Below are 23,670 nucleotides of genomic sequence, written 5' to 3' on the forward strand. Positions count from 1 at the left end.
ATTTACTCAGTATTAACAGCAAGAACTCCACCTTTAGAGTTGCCTTTAACTCAATTCCTATCCCAATACCATACATTTCAAGTGAGTAAAGTGATCCATCCCTTAATCTACTCAAAAATCTTGACTGTGACTCAGAGGTTCCCAGGCCAAGTATTTAGGATACAAAGATTTTGAATGAAACACAATGTGTGTATCCTCAGGTTAAAGTTTTTCACTGTAGTAACTGTACTTTGTAAGAAATTAAAGCAAAAACAGAAGAATAAAACATGATAAATATCAACAGTACATTATGTAAAATTTCATAAATGGCAATAAATACTTATTTAACTAAACATACCATTTTTCTCATGTATCTGTACAATGGAATTATAGGATTGTTGGGCTCTTGCTAGATTATATTGATTCTGAAAGAGAATTATACACGTTATATCAAAACTATAAGTAGATGAAAATCATTACAAATAATTTATGGATGCATCACCACTGTACTTAAAAGAACACAGGAAACTAAGTTATATTTCCATTTCAAAAATAAATTTCTCAATTTCATTATTCTCTACCATTTTAGAGGGACAACAAAACCGAAACTGTTCTCTAGGAAAGATCTACAAAATTCACACTTCATTTTTATAAGTCCTCCTACCATTGCACAAGTACAAGGCTTTATGAATAAAGTTAAAGGATGCTATTTGGATGTAAGTAGAAAAACTCTTCCTCATAACTTCCATCAAAAAAAAAAAAAAAAGAACTATAAAATATTACCTTCAGGTAAGGAAACATTAGGCTTTAAGGACTACACATATCAATGACATTTTGAGTTAAAAATCTAAAGAATGCCCAAGTGGCATCAAGCCATTACTAAAGGAGTCTTCTTTTGTTAACCTCTAGATTAGAACCTCTTTTAAGGGGCCAAGTTTAGCATTAATTTTATCCCCATGAGTACAACTGGCCTACATCTTAACTTCCAATTAATACATCATAAGCATTCTCCATAGTGGTATACACCTATTATATTATGTCATAGAATTTTTTAATAAATTCACACAGCATAAGAATAAATGTATAAACATATTCTAAGTAACAACTCTCCTTCCTACCTGTCCTGAAACCACCCAGTTCCTCCCCTTATCCACCTTCCTTCTTCTACCCAAATTAACTACTGCTAGTATCCTTGTATATCCTTAAGGTTATACAAGAAAATTAATGTACAGCCTATTGCTGTCAGTCCCTGTCCCCTGCTTTTTCCTCTCAACAAACGACAGGTAGCAAGACAAAGTAAAAAAATTATATCCTCCTGGTTAAATGAGACTTTCATCATTAAGCAGTCGCTAATGCTTTCTGTTCCAAAATCACATTGTTTGATACTGCAGCTACATCACCTTTTTGTTAGTGTATACAGGCAAACCTCATTTTATTGCACTTCTGCACCTAGCAGATATTGCCTTTTTTACAATTTGAAGTTTCTGGCAACCCTGCGTTGAGCAGGTCTATAGGCTCCATTTTTCCCAGCAGCACTGGCTCATTTTGTGTGTCTGAAATATTGTGAATTACCAAAATGTGACACAAACTTTTTCATTGCTGTATCTGTTACAGTGATCTAGGATCAGTGATCTTTGGTGTTACTACTACAACTCACTGAAGACTCAGATGATGGTTAGCATTTTTTAGCAGTAAAGTTTTTTTTAATTATGGCATGTACATTGTTTTTTAGACATAAGGCCATTGCACACTTAATAGAGTGCAGTATAGTGTAAATTTTGTATGCACTGGGAAACCAAAAAGTTCATGTGACTTGCTTTATTGTGATACTGGCTTTATTGAAGTAGTAGTCTGGCACTGAACCCATAATAGCTCCAAGGTATGCCTATACTGGCCTATCTTTAACATTCTTCTTTAAAAAAAATTTTTTTTTCAATCTCTTTGTATACTCACATTTTAAATATACTTCTTGTGACAAACCATAATGGAAAAGAATATGAAAAAGAATATATTTACATATGCATAAATGAGTCATTTTGCTGTACAGAAAAAAATTAACACAAAAGAAATTAACACAACATTGTAAATCAACTATACTTCAAAAAAAAATTTTTTAATAAAAATAAATAAATAAATACACTTCTTAAAGACGACTTCTTAATTTGAACTGTCTAACTGGTAACTTTAGTCCATTTATATTTGTTATGACTTATTTATTTGGACCTGCTTCTACAACTTCACTTTCTGGTTTCTATTTCTCTCTTTAATGTAATTTTATTATCTCCTCCTGGGATTCGAATAAGACATGTTTTAGACCTCATTCTGATCTCTACCTCTTAACTTCTGCTGTAATGTCTATCCCCCGGTCTCTCTGTGAAACATTCTGAGTTATTTCTTCTAATCAATTAATTCTCTCTTCTGATGTCTAATCTATTGTTTCTCATTTCAACATTTTCAATTTCTATAAATTCTATTTCATTCTTTTTCAGATCTGTCTCATCATTCCTGGTCTTATCGTTTGCTCAATTTTATGATTCTTTTTTCTTTACACTAGATTTTACATATAATTATTCATTTTCTCACAATTCTAGTATCTGCTAATTCCAAAACCTCAAGTCTTCGGGAATATGTAACTCTTATTCATTGTTTCTGCCAGTTCTCATGTATGTTAGGTTGTCTACTTATGTGCTTGTCATCTTTCACTGAATTCATATTTGCTTGATCTTAATCTTTGAGAATCTTACAGGCTTAAATTAGAAATGCTTTCCTCTAAAGATTGTGCCTGCTGCTGATGAGAACTGTGGATACAACTAACATGAGACCACTTTAGTCTCCTTGGAGAATCTCGGGATTATTCAAGGTTCCCAGATTCGGCTCCCCCATCTCGCTCATTTATAATAGAAGACTGGAGTGCTTAGTATAGGTAACAACTTCCCCCAGAAAAAAAAAAAAAAAAATCAGTTCTCTCATCTGAATGTGATCACTGACTAGGGGATCCTATAGGTAAATAACTAGAGGTCTATGGGTTGTAGAGAAGACAGATGCCTCTCCTGATTATAGAAATAGCTAGTTAGGGCTGTGTGCTCTAGGACTTCACTATTTAGCTCAACTACCATTACCCTCCAAACAGTGAACAGAAGCTTCTTAGAAGGCACTGTCTTGCCTATCTAAACCCCCAATTCCTGCTAAAAGTCATATGATCAGACCTCTACTTCAGAAGGCTTTCTCACTACTATAGCCTAGAGTTAATGTTACAGCCTATATTCTATTCCATGTTAACTGAATAAGAAAACCAGCTTTGCCAAGATCCTTCTGTCCCAGGCATAGCTGCAGATCCTCAGCTCTATCAATCTGACCCTATCTCCAAATTTCATGTGTGTGGATGGGCAACTTTTTCTGTTTTTCAGTACTTACATATATTTATCTCATTTTAATAAGATTTTTTTAGGGTACAAACTCATTTATTTTGAACCAATAGCTGATAGTATTTTTTTATATTTTAAATATTTCTGAATAGTTGTATGGCAAAAAGAAATTCGAATAGCACAAATGATTTACAGTAAAGTCTTCCTCCCAATTCTAACCTGTCCCCTCAATATTTCAACACTCCCTTGTCAGAAATAATCATTATCAGCATTTTCTTGAATATCCTTCCAGAGATATTCTCTGCTTATAAAAGCACATCTATAATATGTCCTTGTCTATCCCTCTTACACAAATGGTAGCGTATTTTTAACTCCATTTAGCACCTTACTTTTTTGATAGTTGTATTTTTAAAGTTAACACTCAGAGTATTCCCTGCTGAGTATAGAAGGCTGGAAGGTAAAACCCATATTACATCATGCAAAGTTTCTACATTCTTAACTGACATATATTTCTTAATAAGAAAAAAAAATAGAAGGGTGAGGTTTCACCTTAACAATTAAGAAAATTCACCTTCTAAGACATACTCTAATATGCAAACATATTTAGCTGCCTAACTTGGCACTCTATATAAAATGGTTATATTTACACTTGCTAACAAAACTACAATTATGAAAATGTAAAGGTTTAAGCCAATTATATTGAAATTGATTGATTCCAAGGGAATTACAGCACTGAAGAAAGATAGCGTATTGTTATTACAGAATGTTAAAACTGGAAGAAACTTAAAATATCCAGATCAATTGTATTTCAGGTAAAGATACAGACGCCCAGAGAGGTAAGTTTACAGCATGAGTTATTGGTAAAAATGTTCTTTCAATTACTCAAAAAAATCACTATTCTAAGCCTTTTATATTTTCTCTTAATGAGAAAAACACACTAATTAAAAAAAAAAAATGATGAAATTTAACATCAAGTTCTACATACAAATAAATGCCAGGAAGAAAATTTAAAAGACTGGAAGTACACCAAAATGCTAATAGTATTTCTAGACACTCAAATTACAGATGACTTTTTTAGTTTGTATTTGTTTCTACTTTAGAAATTGTATAGTGAGCATAAATTGTCATTTAGAAAAACAAAGTTTTGATGTTCTAATACATCATTCTATTGCCACATTTAAAATACCTAAAATATATACACTGTTAAGAAACACTAGTTAAATGTAGTTATAAGCAATTCACTACTTTTCAATTAACTTCTAGATTTTATACAAAATGGCACTTTGTTCTAATGCAAAGAAATAGCTGTTTAAAAAGCTAAAAGTAAGTTATTTTATAATATTATCCCAAGTATATAATTCTGTAAAACAGCCTTTTCAATTTTTTGCTTCCCCTGTGAGTTAAGATTCTAGTGGGCTCATGATTTGATGTGCAATACAGTTATAAATACCTATTTAGATTTAGTACTATTTGGATAAGCATTTAATACAAAATTTACAAGGAAATTTAGGAACATCCAGATTTTTTTAAATGTCAGGTCAGGATGATTTCCATCACATATTTTTCCAAAACATACTAACTTCAGAGTACATCCTTAAGTGTCCACCTAAGTGTTTATAGATAACTACAATTAGACATGAAAAGATATTTCTGATACAGTAAGTGAATAAAGAAAAGAACTCAGTGGTTAAGAGCAGAGACTAACGGCCAGAAAGTCTGGTTCCAATCCTCACTCTGCCACCTGTGACCTTAGACGAGGTACCTAACTTCTGTGTACTTCAGTTTCCTCATCTATAAAATGAGGACAATAACAGTACCTACTTTTAGGTTATTAAGAGGACTGAAAGTTAATACAAATAAAAAGTTTAGATTACAGCCTAGCACGCATATGCTCACTGGGAATTAACTATTACAACATAATCTCAATTTTTGGAAACTTACAACTACATATAATTTTTTACTTATTAGTATATATAAACCAATAATAAATTTTAAATTATAGACATATTTAACTATAGTAGAAATAACAAAGACTAAGAGAACAGAAAGAAGCCTCAGAAGATAACAGGAAATATATCTTATAGTTTATGTGACATTCTTAATAAAAGTACCTTATTTGCGCCAAATTGCACTCTGGCTTTGCCTTTGACTAAGGTGGCATTGATTTGCATGATGACCGATTCTATTGAATAGGCACTGCTCCAGCCCTACAGAAAGAAGAAAACACTTTTTTAAAACACAGTGATATTTCTGATTCCCAGTTAGGAAAGCTTAAGAAAATGGCATATAATGACTCAATAATAGCAAATTAATGTTAAGAAGTTTGTGGTCAAGGAGTAAAAGTAAAGTTGGACCATTTCCAAAATCTTACAAAAAAAGAAGCAAAGCAAACCAACATTCGAAGTGCTAAAAATGAGCAAATTACAACTTTAAATATACATCACTCTTATTGCCCATCCTAGCATAGATTAAGCAGCAAGTACAACGTCATTTTACTAGTTTAAAAAGCTTTCATTATTAAAAGTAGGTGCTATTAGCAAAAAACAAAAATTATGTTAAAGTAGGTACTATTACAAGGAGCTTTGTCCACTTAGAATCTAATTTACATAGTTAAAACACTCTATGGTTGAAAAACACGAGCACCATAAGAAAATAGTCACCTGTTTTGTGAGTAGTTCCATGCATAATGCTCCACCACCCAACACGTACCTTAAAAAGAAAAAGGAATCATACAAAATTCTCTAGATCTTGGTATTCCTTCTTCATCAATTTTTAAAGTACCATTACTAAGAAAGTATGCATACAAGTAAAGATTAGAAGATAACATGCAAAAATGAAAATAGTTGTTAGAGTTACAGGACTATGGGTAATTCTAAAATTCTGATGTCATCATCTAAATGTCTTTTTTTTTTTTTTTAAATAATGGTTCTTAATAACAGAAGACTTTTAAGGTATCAGAAACTAAGAACTTAGCCCTAAATATTCCAGAGAATGGGGGCAGGAGAAAAATTTCCTTATATGGCCTTCAACTGTTCTACTCATCCAAAGATTTCTCCACCATCATGTTACACAGCCAAGAGTTCTTCCTCTGACAGGAGTGACTTTACCCTATCTATAATAATGAACATCTGCATTTATATTTATAGTTAAAATTTTTTTTCATTCTGTTTTGAAGATCAAATGGTTCTGACCATGGAGCCCCTCTCTGGGACTCCCTTATTTCTCTTCCCAGTCCTGAGGACTGTTCTCTGAACCAACAATTACTGGGGATCTCCCAGATCTCCCTTAGGAAATCATTATTTAGATCAAGATTCTTCAGCCTTGTAATACTTTCTCAAACAAAGTAATTCGTCCTTTAATGTTAAACTTTAAAACACATTAGGATTTCCCTGGTGGCGCTGTGGTTAAGAATCCGCCTGCCAATGCAGGGGACACGGGTTCGAGCCCTAGGTCTGGGAAGATCTCACATGCCACGGAGCAACTAAGCCCATGCGCCACAACTACTGAGTCTGTGCTCTGGAGCCTGCGAGCCACAACTACTGAGCCCATATGCCACAACTACTGAAGCCCGTGTGCTTAAAGCCCGTGCTCCGCAACAAGAGAAGCTACTGCAATGAGAAGCCTGCGCACCGCAACAAAGAGTAGCCCCCGCTCGCCACAACTAGAGAAAGCCCGCGCGCAGCAATGAAGACCCAATGCAGTCAAAAATAAATAAATAAAAATTAAAAACTAAATTTATTTTTAAAAAAAGAGCTCAAATCTTTAAAAAAAAACATTAAATATCATGCTTAAAATCAAAGGTATGGTAATTACAGAAGAAAAACTGTGGTAATATTGAAAATACATAAGGTAAGACCACTGATCAGGTCTAGGTGAAAAGTGAGTCTACCACAAATTTTTTTTGTCCTCTGGGACTTTGCCCATGCCTTTCCCTTCCTTGCCTGAGATTCCCACTGCTGCCTACTCTTCCAAATGCCATATTCCCCCTTGCCCCATAAAACTTTCCAAGACCATTCTAGCCAGCAAATTTTGCATTCTGGCTAACCAAATGCATCCTTGTGTTGACTAAACCAAATTACAGAGAAGTAAGCAATCTAAAAACTACTGTAGACCATTAGTAAAAACAGTTACAGTGAAGTTATTCACTAACATAAAGTAGTCAGTAACTACCCCCATCCTGAAGAATTTAGGCAACTGTCTCTCTTACTTGCTTGTCCCAACTTCTGGGAACTTTCAAAGTAAAAGTCTAATACGAAGGAAAGAAAAACACTCCAAAAAATTAAATTAGGGAGGAGAATCATGGGATTTTAAACTTTGTATATTCTCTTATGTTCCTGAAACTCAGAAATCTGTCTCCAATTCTTTGAATCTCCCACTGGGCTCAAAGTGCATCTTGTACATAGTCAGCTTTAAATAAGCACTTGCTGATTTAACAGAATTACAAGATCCAAGTTCTCATTGGGATTTTGGCCCCTCCAAAACTGCTCAAAGTCTAGTAATCTGTTAATGAGTTAACACTCATTACACTCATTGGTCCTTACACTTCAGAAATGCTAAAGAGAAACATTTTAGCAAAAGGAGATGTGTAGACGACACTGAGTTACCAATTATCTAACCACCACCTTCCCTTTTAGCACCCCACTCTTCAATTTGGGGTGGAGAGTCTTGTCAGGAGGGAAGAAGGGAAGTTTTCATACTTGTAGATCAAAAGAAAGTACATTTTCTACAAGCACATAATAACTACAAAAATGTTTGTTGGACATATAACACAAGACAGAAGTAGTTCTAGTACCTATACAAAAAGTGAGCTAAGTATATATTAATGCATATTAAACTTTTCCTTAATATACACTTACTAAACTTTTCCTTAATATATACTGTCAGCAGCATTTACATCTAAAAGAAGTAGCCAATTCTACTTTTGTACTGTATCATTTCATCAACTCTACTTCTGTACTGTATCATTTTATCAATACGTGTTCCAAACGCTTATTGCGCTTTGCCTCCAAACAAAGAGTTCCTGCTGAATATTGAGACAATGCAAGAACACTAGAAAAAAAAAATAATCTAAGAGTCATCTAAAGATAAAATGCCATATACATGGGCATAGTTAATATTTTCAACTTAAAAAGATTTTCAGTTGCCAAAGTTGTATAGCAAACACTATCCTAAGCTCAGCCTCTTCAGGCATTCAATTTATAGAATTTTTGTTTTACTAGGAGGTTCCTGCAAGAATGTTTGCCAGCTAACCTCCCCACCCACAGTCTATGATGATCACTTAATTGCTTTGAGGGGACAACAGATACCATTAATCAGTACTTAAAGGGACAACAAGTAACATTAATCATACAACATGATTCTTAAATCATACAACATGATCCAAAAAACAGAGATGAGAAATAAAATTTTTATATTATAGTCAAATTCTTGATAATGACATTAAAAAAAAAAAAGGCAGGCTTATCAGCCCACATAAAACAATCATAATCCTCCCCTTTAGAGGTAAGGAAAGGGGCCATGGATTCTAAGAATAGAGCCCTAAGAGAGGGATAAAGAAAATGCTGACATTTAAAACCAGATTCTTAAGATAATGTTCTCTCGATACAGACAGAAACAACCCATGGTCATCTAGAAGTAGAAGTATTTTCTTTGTGGATGACTGGGACACAAAGAATACTTCTTATTATATCAACCAATAAAGCATCTTCAGTTGCCTACAAACAGCTCTCTCACAATGTATTGTATTATCATCAAGTAATCCTTCTGATTCTCCCTACACTACACCCTGGACTAAGCAAGAAAGATGGTCAAGTTTCGATGGCTCAATAAAATAGCTCATAAAAATATCAGTGGACTGGGAATTGTATATTACCCTAAACTGCCTACATCTTGCTAACTTAATATATTTTCCTATCTCGTTCATTCGTTCAAAAATATCTACTGCATATATAGTATGTATGCTAAAGCACTGAACCAGACACAGAGCATACACAATGAAGAAAACTGACATGACCCTGCCTTCATGATGTTTACAATCCAGTAAAGATTACAGATGTTAAACAAATAAACAATAAAGTGGGGGATGGAGACCCAGAGTTCTGTGAGAAGGAAAAACCAGGAGGATTATTTTAAATTTGGTGGTCAGGAACAGCATATCTAAGAGTGACACACAGGCTGAGACCTGCAGGAATTGAAGTGTGGGTGGGAATAACATTCCATCCAGGCAGAGGAAATGTATATGGAAGTCATGAGGAAAGAGTCTGCTCGGTACTAGGGGCTGAAAGACAACTAGTGGGGCATTAGCTCAGAGAGGGAAAGTGTGGTAACAAGATGACTGAAGAGGGAAGCAAGGGCAAGATCACAGAGGGCCTGTAGAATATGGTAAGGACATCAACCTGTAGGAGCAGTGGGAAGACATGGGAAGAGCTTAAGCAGGGGAGCAACATAATCAGAACAAATTTGTAAAAGCTCACTCTAGAGAAGCTTTATGAATGAGGGAACAGAAGCAGGGGTCGATCAGGAATCCTCTGAAGTGATCCAAGTGGGAACTGATGGTGGTAGCAACAAAAATGGAGACAAGTAATTGGATCTGAGAACTCTTTAAAAGGGAGAATCAAAGGAAAATGAGGAAAAGGTGATGTAAAGAATGACTCCTAGGGGCTTCCCTGGTGGCGCAGTGGTTGAGAATCTGCCTGCCAATGCAGGGGACACGGGTTCGAGCCCTGGTCTGGGAAGATCCCACATGCCGCGGAGCGGCTGAGCCCATGAGCCACAATTACTGAGCCTGCGCGTCTGGAGCCTGTGCTCCGCAACAAGAGAGGCCGCGACAGTGAGAGGCCCGCGCACCGCGATGAAGAGTGGCCCCCGCTTGCCGCAACTAGAGGAAGCCCTCGCACAGAAACGAAGACCCAACACAGCCAAAAAATAAATAAATAAATAAATAAATAATTTAAAAAAAAAAAAAAAAAAAGAATGACTCCTAGGTTCATTAATTAAGATAAGCAAGACTGGGGAAGGGAAACTGAAAAGAAGATGGGTTCAAGTTTTTGTCCTGAAGAGTCTGAGGTGCCTGTATAAGAGACATTCAAGTAGAGGTGTCAAGAAGGCAGAAGAACATTGGAAGCAGAAAAGACATATGGATGTGAGATACGAACCTGGGAGTCACTGGCACACAGAAATATTTCAAAAGCCATGGGAGCTTTTTTGAGAAATCATGCTAGAGCAACTGGACATTAGGCAAAAATCTATGACCTACACCTCATACCTTATGCAAAAATTAATTCAGAATGATTCACAGACTTATCTATAAACTGTAAAACCTTGAGGAAAAAAAGGTAGGAGAAAATCTTTGGGATCTAGGACTAGGCAAAGAGTTCTTAGATTTGACACCAAAAGCATAATCTATAAAAGGAGAAACATCTATAAATTTGACTTCATCAAAGCTAAAATATTTTGTTCTACAAAAGATTCTGTTAAGAAGATGAAATGAAGCTACATACTAGAAGAAATTAAAAAACCACATATTCAGCAAAGGACTATTATGTAGAATATATTTTTAAAACTTTCAAAATTCAACGAAATACAATCCAATTAGAAAATTGGCAAAAGACATGAACAAATATCTCTTGGAAGAGTATATAAAGCTGTCAAATAAGTACATGAAGATATTCAACACTGGGGAATATTAGGGAAAGCAACTTAAAACCACAATGAGACATCACTACACACCTAACAGAATGCCTATAATAAAAACAAGTGACATCACCAAATGCTGGCAAGGATGTGGAGAAAGTGTGTCACTCACACATTCTTGGTAGGAATGTAAAATGGTAAAGCCACTCTGGAAAACAGTTTCGTAGTTTCTTTAAAAACTCTATATGCAATGACCATATGATCCAGCAATTGCACTCCTGGACTTGTATCCCAGAGAAAGGACAATACATTCACAAAAAACACCTGTACACAACTATTCATAGCAGCTTTATTTGTAATACCCAAACACTGAAATCAGTCTAGAAGTCCTAAAGCAGGTTACTGGTTAACCAGACTGTGGTACATGGTGCACCATGGACTACTACTCAGCAATAAAAAGGAACAAAGTAGTCAGGCACTTAGATGACTCTCCAAGGAATTATGAGTTAAAAAAAAAAGCTAATCCCTAAAGGCTGCAATCCAAAAATGTATGATTCCATTTATGTAAATTTTTTTTGAAATGACAAAATACTAAGAATGCAGGACAGATTAGTGGTTGCCAGGAATTAAGGGAAGAGGGAGCATTAGAGGAAAATGGGTATGGTTTAAAGGGGCCTCAGGAAGGATCCTCATGGTGTTGGAACTGTTCAGTACCTTGACTGTGGTGGTGGATACACAAACCTACTCAATATAGAACTTAATACACACATACACACACGAGTTATAAGTAAAACTGGGAAAATCTGAATAATCTCTACTTATTGTATCACTATCTCTGTATCACTGTCTCATACTGTATCACTGCCTCCTCGTAATATTATACTACAGCTTTGCAAAAATGTTACCACTGGGGAAACTAGGCAAAGGGTACAAGGTATCTCTATTATTTCTTACAACTGTGTGCAAATACACAATTAACTCAATTAAAATTTTAATTTTTAAGAAAAGGCAAAGGAATGAAGGGAAAAGAAAAAAGGACCCAGTACTAAATTCTGAAGAACTCCAATAGGTAGAAGTTAAGTAAACAAGGAGTTTCCAGCAAAAGAGACTGAGAAGAGGCAATCAGAAGCCAAGGGAAAAATGTTTCAATGTTGCTGAGAAATCTGATAATCAGATATGACAGAGCCTGAAAAGGGACTTCTGTATTTACCAATACCAAAGTCCCTATCGGCTATACCAGTTTGGGAGGAACACTAACAGCCAATGCCAGACTACATGGGGCTGAAAAGCGAACAGGAAGTGAAGAGTGTGGTTGTATACACATTGCTTGTGGGAATGTAAATGGTGCAGCCACTTTGGAAAACAGTCTGGTACTTCATCAAAATGTTAGTTACCAAAGGACCTAGTGCCTCCTCACATAGGTATATGCGAAAGAGAAATGAACATGTGCACACAGAAGCGTGTACATGAATATTCACAGCATTATTCATGATAGCCCAAAGGTGGAAAAAACAAATGTCCATGCATAAGTAAAATGGAATGAAGTACTGATATATGCTGCAATGTGGATGGACCTTGACAACTTTTTTTTAATATAAATTTATTTTATTTATTTATTTTTGGCTGCACTGGGTCTTCGTTGCTGCGCGCAGGTTTTCTCTAGTTGCAGCGAGCAGGGGCTACACTTCGTGCGGTGCGCGGGGCTTCTCACTGCGGTGGCTTCTCTTGTTGCGGAGCATGGGCTCTAGGCACGTGGGCTTCAGTAGTTGTGGCACGCAGTCTCAGTAGTTACGGCACACGGGCTTAGTTGCTCCACAGCATGTGGGATCTTCCTGGACCAGGGCTTGAACTCATGTCCCCTGCATTGGCAGGCAGACTCTCAACCACTGCGCCACCAGGGAACCCCACAAATTTTGTTAAGTGAAAGAAGCCAGTCACGAAAGGCTGTAATTTGTTTGGTTCCATTTAAATGAAATGTCCAGAACAGGCAAATCCAGAGAGACAGAAAGGAGATTTGTGGTTGCTGGTGGGTGGGGTGTAGGAGGGAGGAATGAGAAGTGACTGCTAATGGGTACAGAGTTTCATTTGGAAGGTGATGGAAATTAGTGGTAAAGGTTGCACAGCTCTGAGTATACTAAACCACTAAATTATATACTTTAAAAGGTAAGTTTTATCATATGTAAATTGTATCACAATAAAGCTGTTATGTTTAAAAAAATTTTTTGACTATGACAAGAAACAAATAAGGGAGTAGCTAGGAGATGTGGGATATAAAATATCTGGAACAAAAATTACTTAATAATCTATCCAGAGTCACACTGTTCAAGCTTTAGTCTTATTCTAAGATTGCAAGCTCTGTTCTATCAGGCTTCACACATCTTAGTTCTTCTTTAGTTCTTCCCGTGTCAGCCAGTAATTCTTCCTCTTTACTTAATAGTAGACTGTTATTTTGATTTTGCCTCAACATCATTTTGATTCTGCCTCAAATTAGCACTCACCTTTCATTCATCTTTCCATTCCCATTACGACTGTACCGATTTAGGTTGTCATCACTTCATCCTAAGACAGTGGCCTCAGCTCTAGCTAACAAGGCTCGCATTCTTCCAGGTTTTGTGAATATAAATTTGTCCTGTAGTCTCTTCTACTGTCACCATATTTATCTTTCTAAAACATTCTCTTTACTGTCATTTCCCTGTTCCTGAACCAGTTACAGAAAGATAAATTCAATATCCATGGGAAATAGTTTGCTCACCAATCCATGCTCCTATATAATTATAAGATATTGTCAACACAATTTCTTATAATTCTTCTATATGAATTCTACCCCTCTTGTGTTATAGCTCAAACTGATCTGGCATACTCTGAATACAGCACGTTCTTTCCCAAATGTGTGATTGTGTTTACTTTTCGCCTACATAGACAATTTTCCTTCAACCTCCGTCAGTTGACCAAACCCCACCCAATACTTCATGGCCTAGCTGAGATCCCACCTACTTGTCCAAGTCTTCCCAGATCACTATTGCCAGAAGCAATCCCTTTCTCCTTCAACCTCAGAGAACTTAAGTCCATATTTAACATCTGACAATCAATTGAGTACTCAATACTTTTAATCTTTAACATTGCTGCCTTTTAGTATAATGGAAAAATACTTTATTAGACGTTAGAAGATTTATCTGGATAAGTCACCAGCTTATTATTCCAGTTATTCACTTGAATAATGGGAAATTAACCCCATTTGGTAAAAGGCATCAATGAAGAGAAACTATTCAATATATAACAGATTTTTAAACTGAAAATGGCATTACTCATAATTTCATGTGTTTGTCTCTATAACAAGGTGGTAAACTACTAAGATCATAAATTCTTAAAATTCTTGGGATTTTTCACAACAGAATGTGAAAAATTTATGTCAAGTTTACATCAGATTTCAAAATGATCTGATAAAAATATTTTTATATATTTATCCTGAATTGACAAAAAGTTTCCAAATATTTTCCTCAATCATTTATAGCCACCCAGATTGCTTTAATCTAAATGAAACTATTACTATATCAACCATAGAGATGATCAGAGGACTGGATATTTTTAGGTTTTAATCACCATAATATGTCTCACAAAGTGGAATTGATTAGCTGAGCATATCAGAATTCTCAAATTAGTTTAACTGCTCTTACTTTGAGGATCTACAGAACATTTCACAACTAACCTAGGTACAAATTCTGATCTTTTCCCCATCCTTCATATGACTTCTAATCACCAAAAGGCAATAGAAGCTTCAATTAAAAAATGCATGACAATTACCATTTGATTCTACCAAACTGAGACAACCAGTTAGAAGATCAATGACCAGCTTTAGAAGATCAATGACCAGCTCCATAGGCCCATGAGATTTCCTGTGATTATTCCTAGGATCATAGGCATGTGGGATTCACTCTAATCTTAACTTTCTCTAAACCCTCAATCACATCTTACATTTGAAAAACTTTCGATTTTTTAAGGTGAAGTATGCACAAATAGGGGTCATTAAAAACTCTACCTGTAAACATAATGGTTTATGCCAGTTATTCTCAAATTATGGTTCCCAGCCTAGAACATCAGCTTCACCTGAGAACATCTAAGACATGCAAATTCTTAGGCCCTACCCCAGTCCTACTGAATCAGAAACCTTGAGGTAAAGCTTAGCATTCTAGGCCTCCTAGCATTTAATTAGCCCTCCAAATGATTCTGATGTAGACTATCGAAGAAAACAATCACTTGAACTTACCCTCCTGAGAGAACAGGTAACACCACTCGAACAAATGGAGGATCAAATGGAAAATTATCCTAAAAAACAAATAAGCAAGTTTAATTTTAAGAATATCCTTAATACTGTATTATTTAGAAGATTTAAAAATACTCTATAGCCCAGTCACTAAGCCGCCACTGAGGACTCAGCAGCCTCCCACTTGAGCCCCCTGGCTTCCCGACACTCCGTCCCCCCAACCCGCCTTCTCCAGCCGCCGCCTTCCGCAGGCCGTTTCCACCAAGGAAAAGGGATCGTATCGTATGTCCACTATCCAGAACCTCCACTCTTTCTACCCCTTTGCTGATGCAAGTAAGGGTGATGATCTGCTTCCTGCTGGCACTGAAGATTATATCCATATAAGAATTCAGCAGAAAAACGGCAGGAAGACCCTTACTACTGTCCAAGGGATCACTCATGGTTACGATAAAAAGAAACTAGCGAAGGCGTTTAAGAAGAAATTTGCCTGCAATGGTACTGTAATTGAGCATTCAGAACATGGAGAAGTAATTCAGCTACAGGGTGACCAGCGCAAGAACATCAAGAACATATGCCAGTTCCTCGTAGAGACTACACTGGGTAAGGACGATCAGCTGAAGGTTCATGGGTTTTAAGTGCTTCTGGCTCACTGAAGCTTAAGAGAGGATTTCCTTGCAGTGAGTAGAATTTTCCTTCTGCCCCTTGTCACAAGTTTAAAAACCTCACAGCTTGTATAATGTAACCATTTGGGGTCTGCTTTTAATTTGGGACTACTGTAATCCTTCATGCAATAAACTGAAAAGAGCCAAAAAAAAACATAAACATTAAAAAAGATAAAAATCGTTTATAAACAATGTATACATTTATTATCTAATGATGAATGAGGATCATAAACATAAAAATAGTCCTCCAAAATGAAATGAAATGAAAACGAAAGCTAGTAAAAATGAACTTAAGATCAGGCCCAAACAGGACAGTATACTGTAAACTTAAGAAACACACAGAGATACCCTCATCAACCAGAGGGCAGAGAGCAGAAGCAAGAAGAACTACAATCCTACAGCCTGTGGAACAAAAACCACATTCACAGAAAGATAGACAAGATGAAAAGGCAGAGGGCTATGTACCACATGAAGGAACAAGATAAAACCCCAGAAAAACAACTAAATGAAGCGGAGATAGGCAACCTCCCAGAAAAAGAATTCAGAATAATGAGAGTAAAGATGATCCAGGACCTCGGAAAAACAATGGAGTCAAAGATCGAGAAGATGCAAGAAATGTTTAACAAAGATCTAGAAGAACTAAAGAATACACAAACATAGATGAATAACACAATAACTGAAATGAAACATACACTAGAAGGAATCAATAGCAGAATAACTGAGGCAGAAGAACGGATAAGTGACCTGGAGGACAGAATGGTGGAATTCACTGCTGCACAACACAATAAAGAAAAAAAAGGACGAAAAGTAATGAAGACAGGCTAAGAGACCTCTGGGACAACATTAAACGCAACAACATTCGCATTATAGGGGTCCCAGAAGGAGAAAAGAAGAAGAAAGGGTCTGAGAAAATATGTGAAGAGATTATAGTTGAAAACTTCCCTAACATGGGAAAGGAAATAGCCACCCAAGTCCAGGAAGTGCAGAGTCCGGTACAGGATAAACCCAAAAAGAAACACGCAGAGACACATAATAATCAAATTGGAAAAAATTAAACACAAAGAAAAATTATTGAAATCAGCAAGGGAAAAATGACAAATAACATACAAGGGAATTCCCGTAAGATCAACAGCTGATTTCTCAGCAGGAACTCTACAAGCCAGAAGGGAGTGGCATGATATACTTAAAGTGATGAAAGGGAAGAACCTACAACCAAGATTACTCTACCCAGCAAGGATCTCATTCAGATTTGATGGAGAAATCAAAAGCTTTACAGACAAGCAAAAGCTAAGAGAATTCAGCACCACCAAACAAGCTCTACAACAAATGCTAAAGGAACTTCTCTAAGTGGGAAACACAAGAGAAGAAAAGGACCTACAAAAACACACCCAAAACAATTAAGAAAATGGTCATAGGAACATACATATCAATAATTACCTTAAACGTGAATGGATTAAATGCTCCAACCGAAAGACACAGGTTTGCTGAATGGATACAAAAACAACACCCATATATATGTTCTCTACAAGAGACCCACTTCAGACCTAGGGACACATACAGCCTGAAAATGGAGGGATGGAAAAAGATATTCCATGCAAATGGAAATCAAAAGAAAGCTGGAGTAGCAATACTCATATCAGATAAAATAGACTTTAAAATAAAGAGTGTTACAAGAGACAAGGAAGGACACTACATAATGATCAAGGGATCACTCCAAGAAGAAGATATAACAATTACAAATATATATGCACCCACCATAGGAGCACCTCAATACATAAGGCAACTGCTAACAGCTATAAAAGAGGAAATCAACAGTAACACAATAATAGTGGGGGACTTTAACACCTCACTTACACCAATGGACAGATCATCCAAACAGAAAATTAATAAGGAAACACAAGCTTTAAATGACACAATAGACCAGATAGATTTAATTGACATTTATAGGACATTCCATCCAAAAACAGCAGATTACACTTTCTTCTCAAGTGCGCGTCGAACATTCTCCAGGATAGATCACATCTTGGGTCACAAGTCAAGCCTTAGTAAATTTAAGAAAATTGAAATCATATCAAGCAACTTTTCTGACCACAATGCTATGAGGTTAGAAATCAATTACAGGGAAAAACATACAAAAAACACAAACATATGGAGGCTAAACAATACGTTACTAAATAACCAAGAGATCACTGAAGAAATCAAAGAGGAAATCAAAAACTACCTAGAGACAAATGACAATGAAAACACGATGATCCAAAATCTATGGGATGCAGCAAAAGCAGTTCTAAGAGGGAAGTTTATAGCTATATGAGCCTACCTCAGGAAACAAGGAAAATGTCAAATAAACAATCTAACCTTACACCTAAAGGAACTAGAGAAAGAAGAACAAACAAAACCGAAAGTTAGCAGAAGGAAAGAAATCATAAAGATCAGAGCAGAAATAAATGAAATAGAAACAAAGAAAACAATAACAAAGATCAATAAAACTAAAAGCTGGTTCTCTGAGAAGATAAAAAAAATTGATAAACCATTAGCCAGACTCATCAAGAAAAAGAGGGAGAGGACTCAAATCAATAAAATTAGAAATGAAAAAGGAGAAGTTACAACAGACAATGCAGAAATACAAAGCATCCTAAGAGACTACTACAAGGAACTCTATGCCAATAAAATGGACAACCTGGGGCTTCCCTGGTGGCGCAGCGGTTGAGAATCTGCCTGCCAGTGCAGGCGGCACGGGTTCGAGCCCTGGTCTGGGAGGATCCCGCGTGCCGCGGACCGACTGGCTCATGAGCCACAACTGCTGAGCCTGCGCGTCTGGAGCCTGTGCCCCGCAGCGAGAGGCCACGATAGTGAGAGGCCCGCGCACCGCGATGAGGAGTGGCCCCCGCTCGCCGCAGCTGGAGAGAGCCCTCGCACAGAGACGAAGACCCAACACAGCCATAAATAAATAAATAAATAAATAAATTTATAAAAAAAAAAAATGGACAACCTGGAAGAAATGAACAAATTCTTAGAAAGGTATAACCTTCCAAGACTGAATCAGAAAGAAACAGAAAATATGAACACACCAATCACAACTAATGAAATTGAAACTGTGATTAAAAATCTTCCAACAAACAAAAGTCCAGGACCAGATGGCTTCACAGGTGAATTCTATCAAACATTTAGAGAAGAGCTAACACCCATCCTTCTCAAACTCTTCCAAAAAATTGCAGAGGAAGGAACACTCCCAAACTCATTCTATGAGGCCACCATCACCCTGATACCAAAACCAAAAAAAGATACTACAAAAAAAGAAAATTACAGACCAATATCACTGATGAATATAGATGCAAAAATCCTCAAAAAAATACTAGCAAACAGAATTCAACAACACATTAAAAGGATCATATACCATGATCAAGTGGGATTTATCCCAGGAATGCAAGAATTCTTCAATATACGCAAATCAATCAATGTGATACACCATATTAACAAATTGAAGAAGAAAAACGATATGATCATCTCAATACATGCAGAAAAAGCTTTTGACAAAATTCAATACCCATTTATGATAAAAACTCTCCAGAAAGTGGGCACAGAGGGAACCTACCTCAACATAATAAAGGCCATATATGACAAACCGAAAGCAAACATGATTCTCAATGCTGGAAAACTGAAAGCATTTCCTCTAAGATTAGGAACAGGATAAGGATGTCCACTCTCACCACTATTATTCAACATAGTTTTGGAAGTCCTAGCCACAGCAATCAGAGAAGCAAAAGAAATAAAAGGAATACAAATTGGATAAGAAGAAGTAAAACTGTCACTGTGTGCAGATGACATGATACTATACATAGAGAATCCTAAAGATGCCACCAGAAAACTACTAGAGCTAATCAATGAATTTGGTAAAGTTGCAGGATACAAAATAATGCACAAAAATGTCTTGCATTCCTAAACACTAATGATGAAAAATCTGAAAGAGAAATTAAGGAAACATTTCCATTTACCACTGCAACAAAAAGAATAAAATACCTAGGAATAAACCTACCTAGGGAAACAAAAGACCTGTATGTAGAAAACTATAAGACACTGATGAAAGAAATTAAAGATGATACAAACAGATGGAGAGATATACCATGTTCTTGGATTGGAAGAATCAATACTGTGAATATGACTATACTACCCAAAGCAAGCTACAGATTCAATGCAATCCCTATCAAACTACCAATGGCATTTTTTACAGAACTAGAACAAAAAATCTTAAAATCTGTAGGGAGACACAAAACACCACGAATAGCCAAAGCAGTCTTGAGGGAAAAAAGCGGAGTTGGAGGCATCAGACTCCCTGACTTCAGACTATACTATAAAGCTACAGTAATCAAGACAATATGGTACTGGCACAAAAACAGAAATATAGATCAATGGAACAGGATAGTAAGCCCAGAGATAAACTCACGTACCTATGGTCAACTAATCTATGACAAAGGAGGCAAAGATACACAATGGAGAAAAGACAGTCTCTTCAATAAGTGGTGCTGGGAAAACTGGACAGCTACATGTAAGAGAATGAAATTAGAACACTCCCTAACACCATACACAAAAATAAACTCAAAATGGATTCAAGGCCTAAATGTAAGACCGGACACTATAAAACTCTTAAGAGGAAAACATAGGAAGAACACCCTTTGACATAAATCACAGTAAGATCTTTTTTGATCCACCTGTTAGTGTAATGGAAATAAAAACAAAAATAAACAAATGGGACCTAATTAAACTTAAAAGCTTTTGCACAGCAAAGGGAAACACAAACAAGATGGAAAGACAACCCTCAGAATTGGAGAAAATATTTGCAAACGAATCAACGGACCAAGGATTAATCTCCGAAATATATAAACAGCTTATGCAGCTCAATATTAGAAAAACAAACAACCCAATGCAAAAATGGGCAGAAGACATAAATAGACGTTTCTCAAAAGAAGACATACAGATGGCCAAGAGGCACATGAAAACCTGCTCAACATCACTAATTATTAGAGAAATGCAAATCAAAACTACAATGAGGTTATCACCTCACACCAGTTCGAATGGGCATCATCAGAAAATCTACAACCAACAAATGCTGGAGAGGGTGTGGAGAAAGGGGAATCTTCTTGCACTGTTGGTGGGAATGTAAATTGATACAGCCACTATGGACAACAGTATGGAGGTTCCTTAAAAACCTAAAAATAGGATTACCATATGACCCAGCAATCCCACTACTGGGCATATGCCCTGAGAAAACCATAATTCAAAAAGACACATGCACCCCAGTGTTCACTGCAGCACTAATCACAATAGCCAGGTCATGGAAGCAACCTAAATGCCCATCGACAGACGAATGGATAAAGAAGATGTGGTACACATATACAATGGAATATTACTCAGCCATATAAAGGAACAAAACTGGGTCATTTGTAGGGACGTGGATGAATCTAGAGACTGTCATACAGAGTGAAGTAAGTCAGAAGGAGAAAAACAAATATCGCATATTAACGCATATCTGTGGAACCTAGAAAAATGGTACAGATGAACCAGTTTGCAGGGCAGAAATTGAGACACAGATGTAGAGAATAAACATATGGACATCAAGGGGGGAATGTGGCGGTGGGGGTGGTGGGGGTGGTGGGATGAATTGGGAGATTGGGATTGACATGTATACACTGATGTGTATAAAATGGATGACTAATAAGAACCTGCTGTATAAAAAAATAAATAAAATTCAAATAAATAAAAAAGAAATACACAAAGGTGTTCCATGTCCAATAGAACTATATAAAGGAACCATCCCAATAATGATAGACTAGGTAATTTGGATCAATCCTCTGGCTAAGAATTAGAAAAGGTAGACAAAAATGTACAATTACAGAGCTAAGATCAGGAAGAGAAAGGGAACCCCAGAGAGTGGGGCCTTTTTTTTCCCTTTGTGTTTTCTTTCAATTACAGGAGATGAAGATAAGAGGTTAAAGAAGCTAGGGCTAAGAAGATAAAAATTGGATTTCAGGGTCCACCAAGGGAAGTCTTTACTAGTCTCCAACACTTTAGGTTGGGACCCTGAAGGACAAACCACAAACTGCCCTGAAGGAATGAAGCCAACCTTTACATCATCTCAATGCCTTTCTGGATTCAGTGATCCTGGATTTCTACTGCCCAAGCACCTGACAGGGGCAAAGGTACATCTTCTCTGTAGAGGAACAGCATCCAAGGCTTCAAATTACCTCTCTAATTTTTCATATATAATATCTATCACCAAAAATAACCAGTCATGAAAGACTTAAAGACGGCCATGTGAGGCCTGGTCTTCTTGCACTTGAGGCTCCACGTGAGTTGCTTGCATGCAAAGGGCAGCTTCTCATAATATTGACATTCAGTCCAGTAATCCTCCATTGTAACAGCTCCTTTACTTTGCAGTGAAAATTGCTTTGTATGTATATTATGACATAGTATGAGTGTGTTTCATGTTTGGTAATTGCAATCATTGTTGCTTTTGTTGTGGTCATCCATGTACAATGCTTGGTGTCAGTCTATTTATCTCTTGTAAAAATAAAATAGTGTGTGTGTGTGTGTGTGTGTGTGTAAAAAAAAAAAACAAAAAAAAAAACCAAAGGGCAGCTTCTCCAGGTTCTTTCCCTGTGCTAAATGTGGCCCTGCAGCTTGTCAGTGCCCTGGGTAGTGCTTGTGGCCTCAGTAACCTGGGTGCCCGTGTGTCTGTGGTACACCCGCACCAGGGGTCTGTCTAGCTTATGTCAAGTCTCCAGGGAAAGCCATTTTTTCAATGCCTACAATGGAATGGCAAGGTCTCTGATAACCAGGTGTAGAAGATATGCTTGCTCTTCAGGGCACAGTTCAGAATAGGGGACCTTCAACATGGCAGAGGACTAAGACATGGAGATCACCTTTCTCCCCACAAATACATCAAAAATACTTCTACAAGTGGAACAACTTCTACAGAACACGTACTGAACACTAGCAGAAGACCTCAGACTTCCCAAAAGATGCCTGAAGGTGACCTACACGCACAAGGGGGGCCAAAACCAAAGCTGAACAGCAGGAGTTGTGGGAACAAAGAGAAAGGGAAATTTCTCCGTGCAGCCTCAGGAGCAGCGGATTAAATCCCCACAATCAACTTGATGTACCCTGCATCTGTGGAATACCTGAATAGACAACAAATCATCACAAAATTGAGGCAGTGGACTTTAGAAGCAACTGTAGACTCAGGGTTTTCTGTCTGCGACTGATTTGTTTCTCATATTTACGTTTATCTTAGTTTAGTTTTTAGCTCTTGTTATCATAGGTGGATTTGTTTATTGGTTTGGTTGCTCTCTTCTTTTTTATTATTATTTTTTATGTTAATAATTTTTTATTTTTTTTTTTTTTTTCTTTCTTTTTTTCTCCCTTTTCTTCAGAGCCATGTGGCTGACAGGGTCTTGGTCTCCGGCCAGGTGTCAGCCCTGAGCCTCTGAGGTGGGAGAGCCAAGTTCAGGACACTGGACCACCAGAGACCTCCTGACCCCCCATAATATCAATTGGCGAGAGCTCTCCCAGAGATCTCCTCCTCAACGTTAAGACCCAGCTCCACCCAATGGCCAGCAAAGCTCCAGTGCTGGACACCCCATGCCAAACAACGAGTAAGACAGGAACACAACCTCACCCATTAGCAGAGAGGCTGCCTAAAATCATACTAAGTTCACATACACCCCAAAACACACCACCACACACGGCCCTGCCCACCAGAGAGACAAGATCCAGC

The 23,670-nt window shown here is 36.9% G+C and overlaps 1 protein-coding gene and 1 pseudogene across 4 annotated transcripts in view; one reads left to right on the top strand and one right to left on the bottom strand.

Annotated features, from left to right (window-relative positions):
• UBE2Q2 (ubiquitin conjugating enzyme E2 Q2) overlaps positions 1-23,670 on the bottom strand; it is a 69,843-nt gene that overhangs the window by 2,849 nt on the left and 43,324 nt on the right. For all 3 annotated transcript variants that reach the window (XM_082452676.1, XM_082452677.1, XM_082452675.1), the window contains 4 exons: positions 15,241-15,299; positions 6,005-6,053; positions 5,456-5,551; positions 338-404 (listed from right to left, as the gene is read on the bottom strand). In XM_082452676.1, the coding sequence (XP_082308802.1) occupies positions 338-404; positions 5,456-5,551; positions 6,005-6,053; positions 15,241-15,299 (271 nt within the window). The remainder of the gene's footprint in view (positions 1-337; positions 405-5,455; positions 5,552-6,004; positions 6,054-15,240; positions 15,300-23,670) is intronic.
• On the top strand, positions 15,308-17,280 carry LOC309656358 (eukaryotic translation initiation factor 1 pseudogene; annotated as a pseudogene). Its single transcript has one exon. The product of its transcript is annotated as a eukaryotic translation initiation factor 1 pseudogene (transcript).

Source organism: Balaenoptera physalus (assembly GCF_965194825.1).
Source record: "Balaenoptera physalus genome assembly, chromosome: 2".
Lineage (NCBI taxonomy): Eukaryota > Metazoa > Chordata > Mammalia > Artiodactyla > Balaenopteridae > Balaenoptera > Balaenoptera physalus.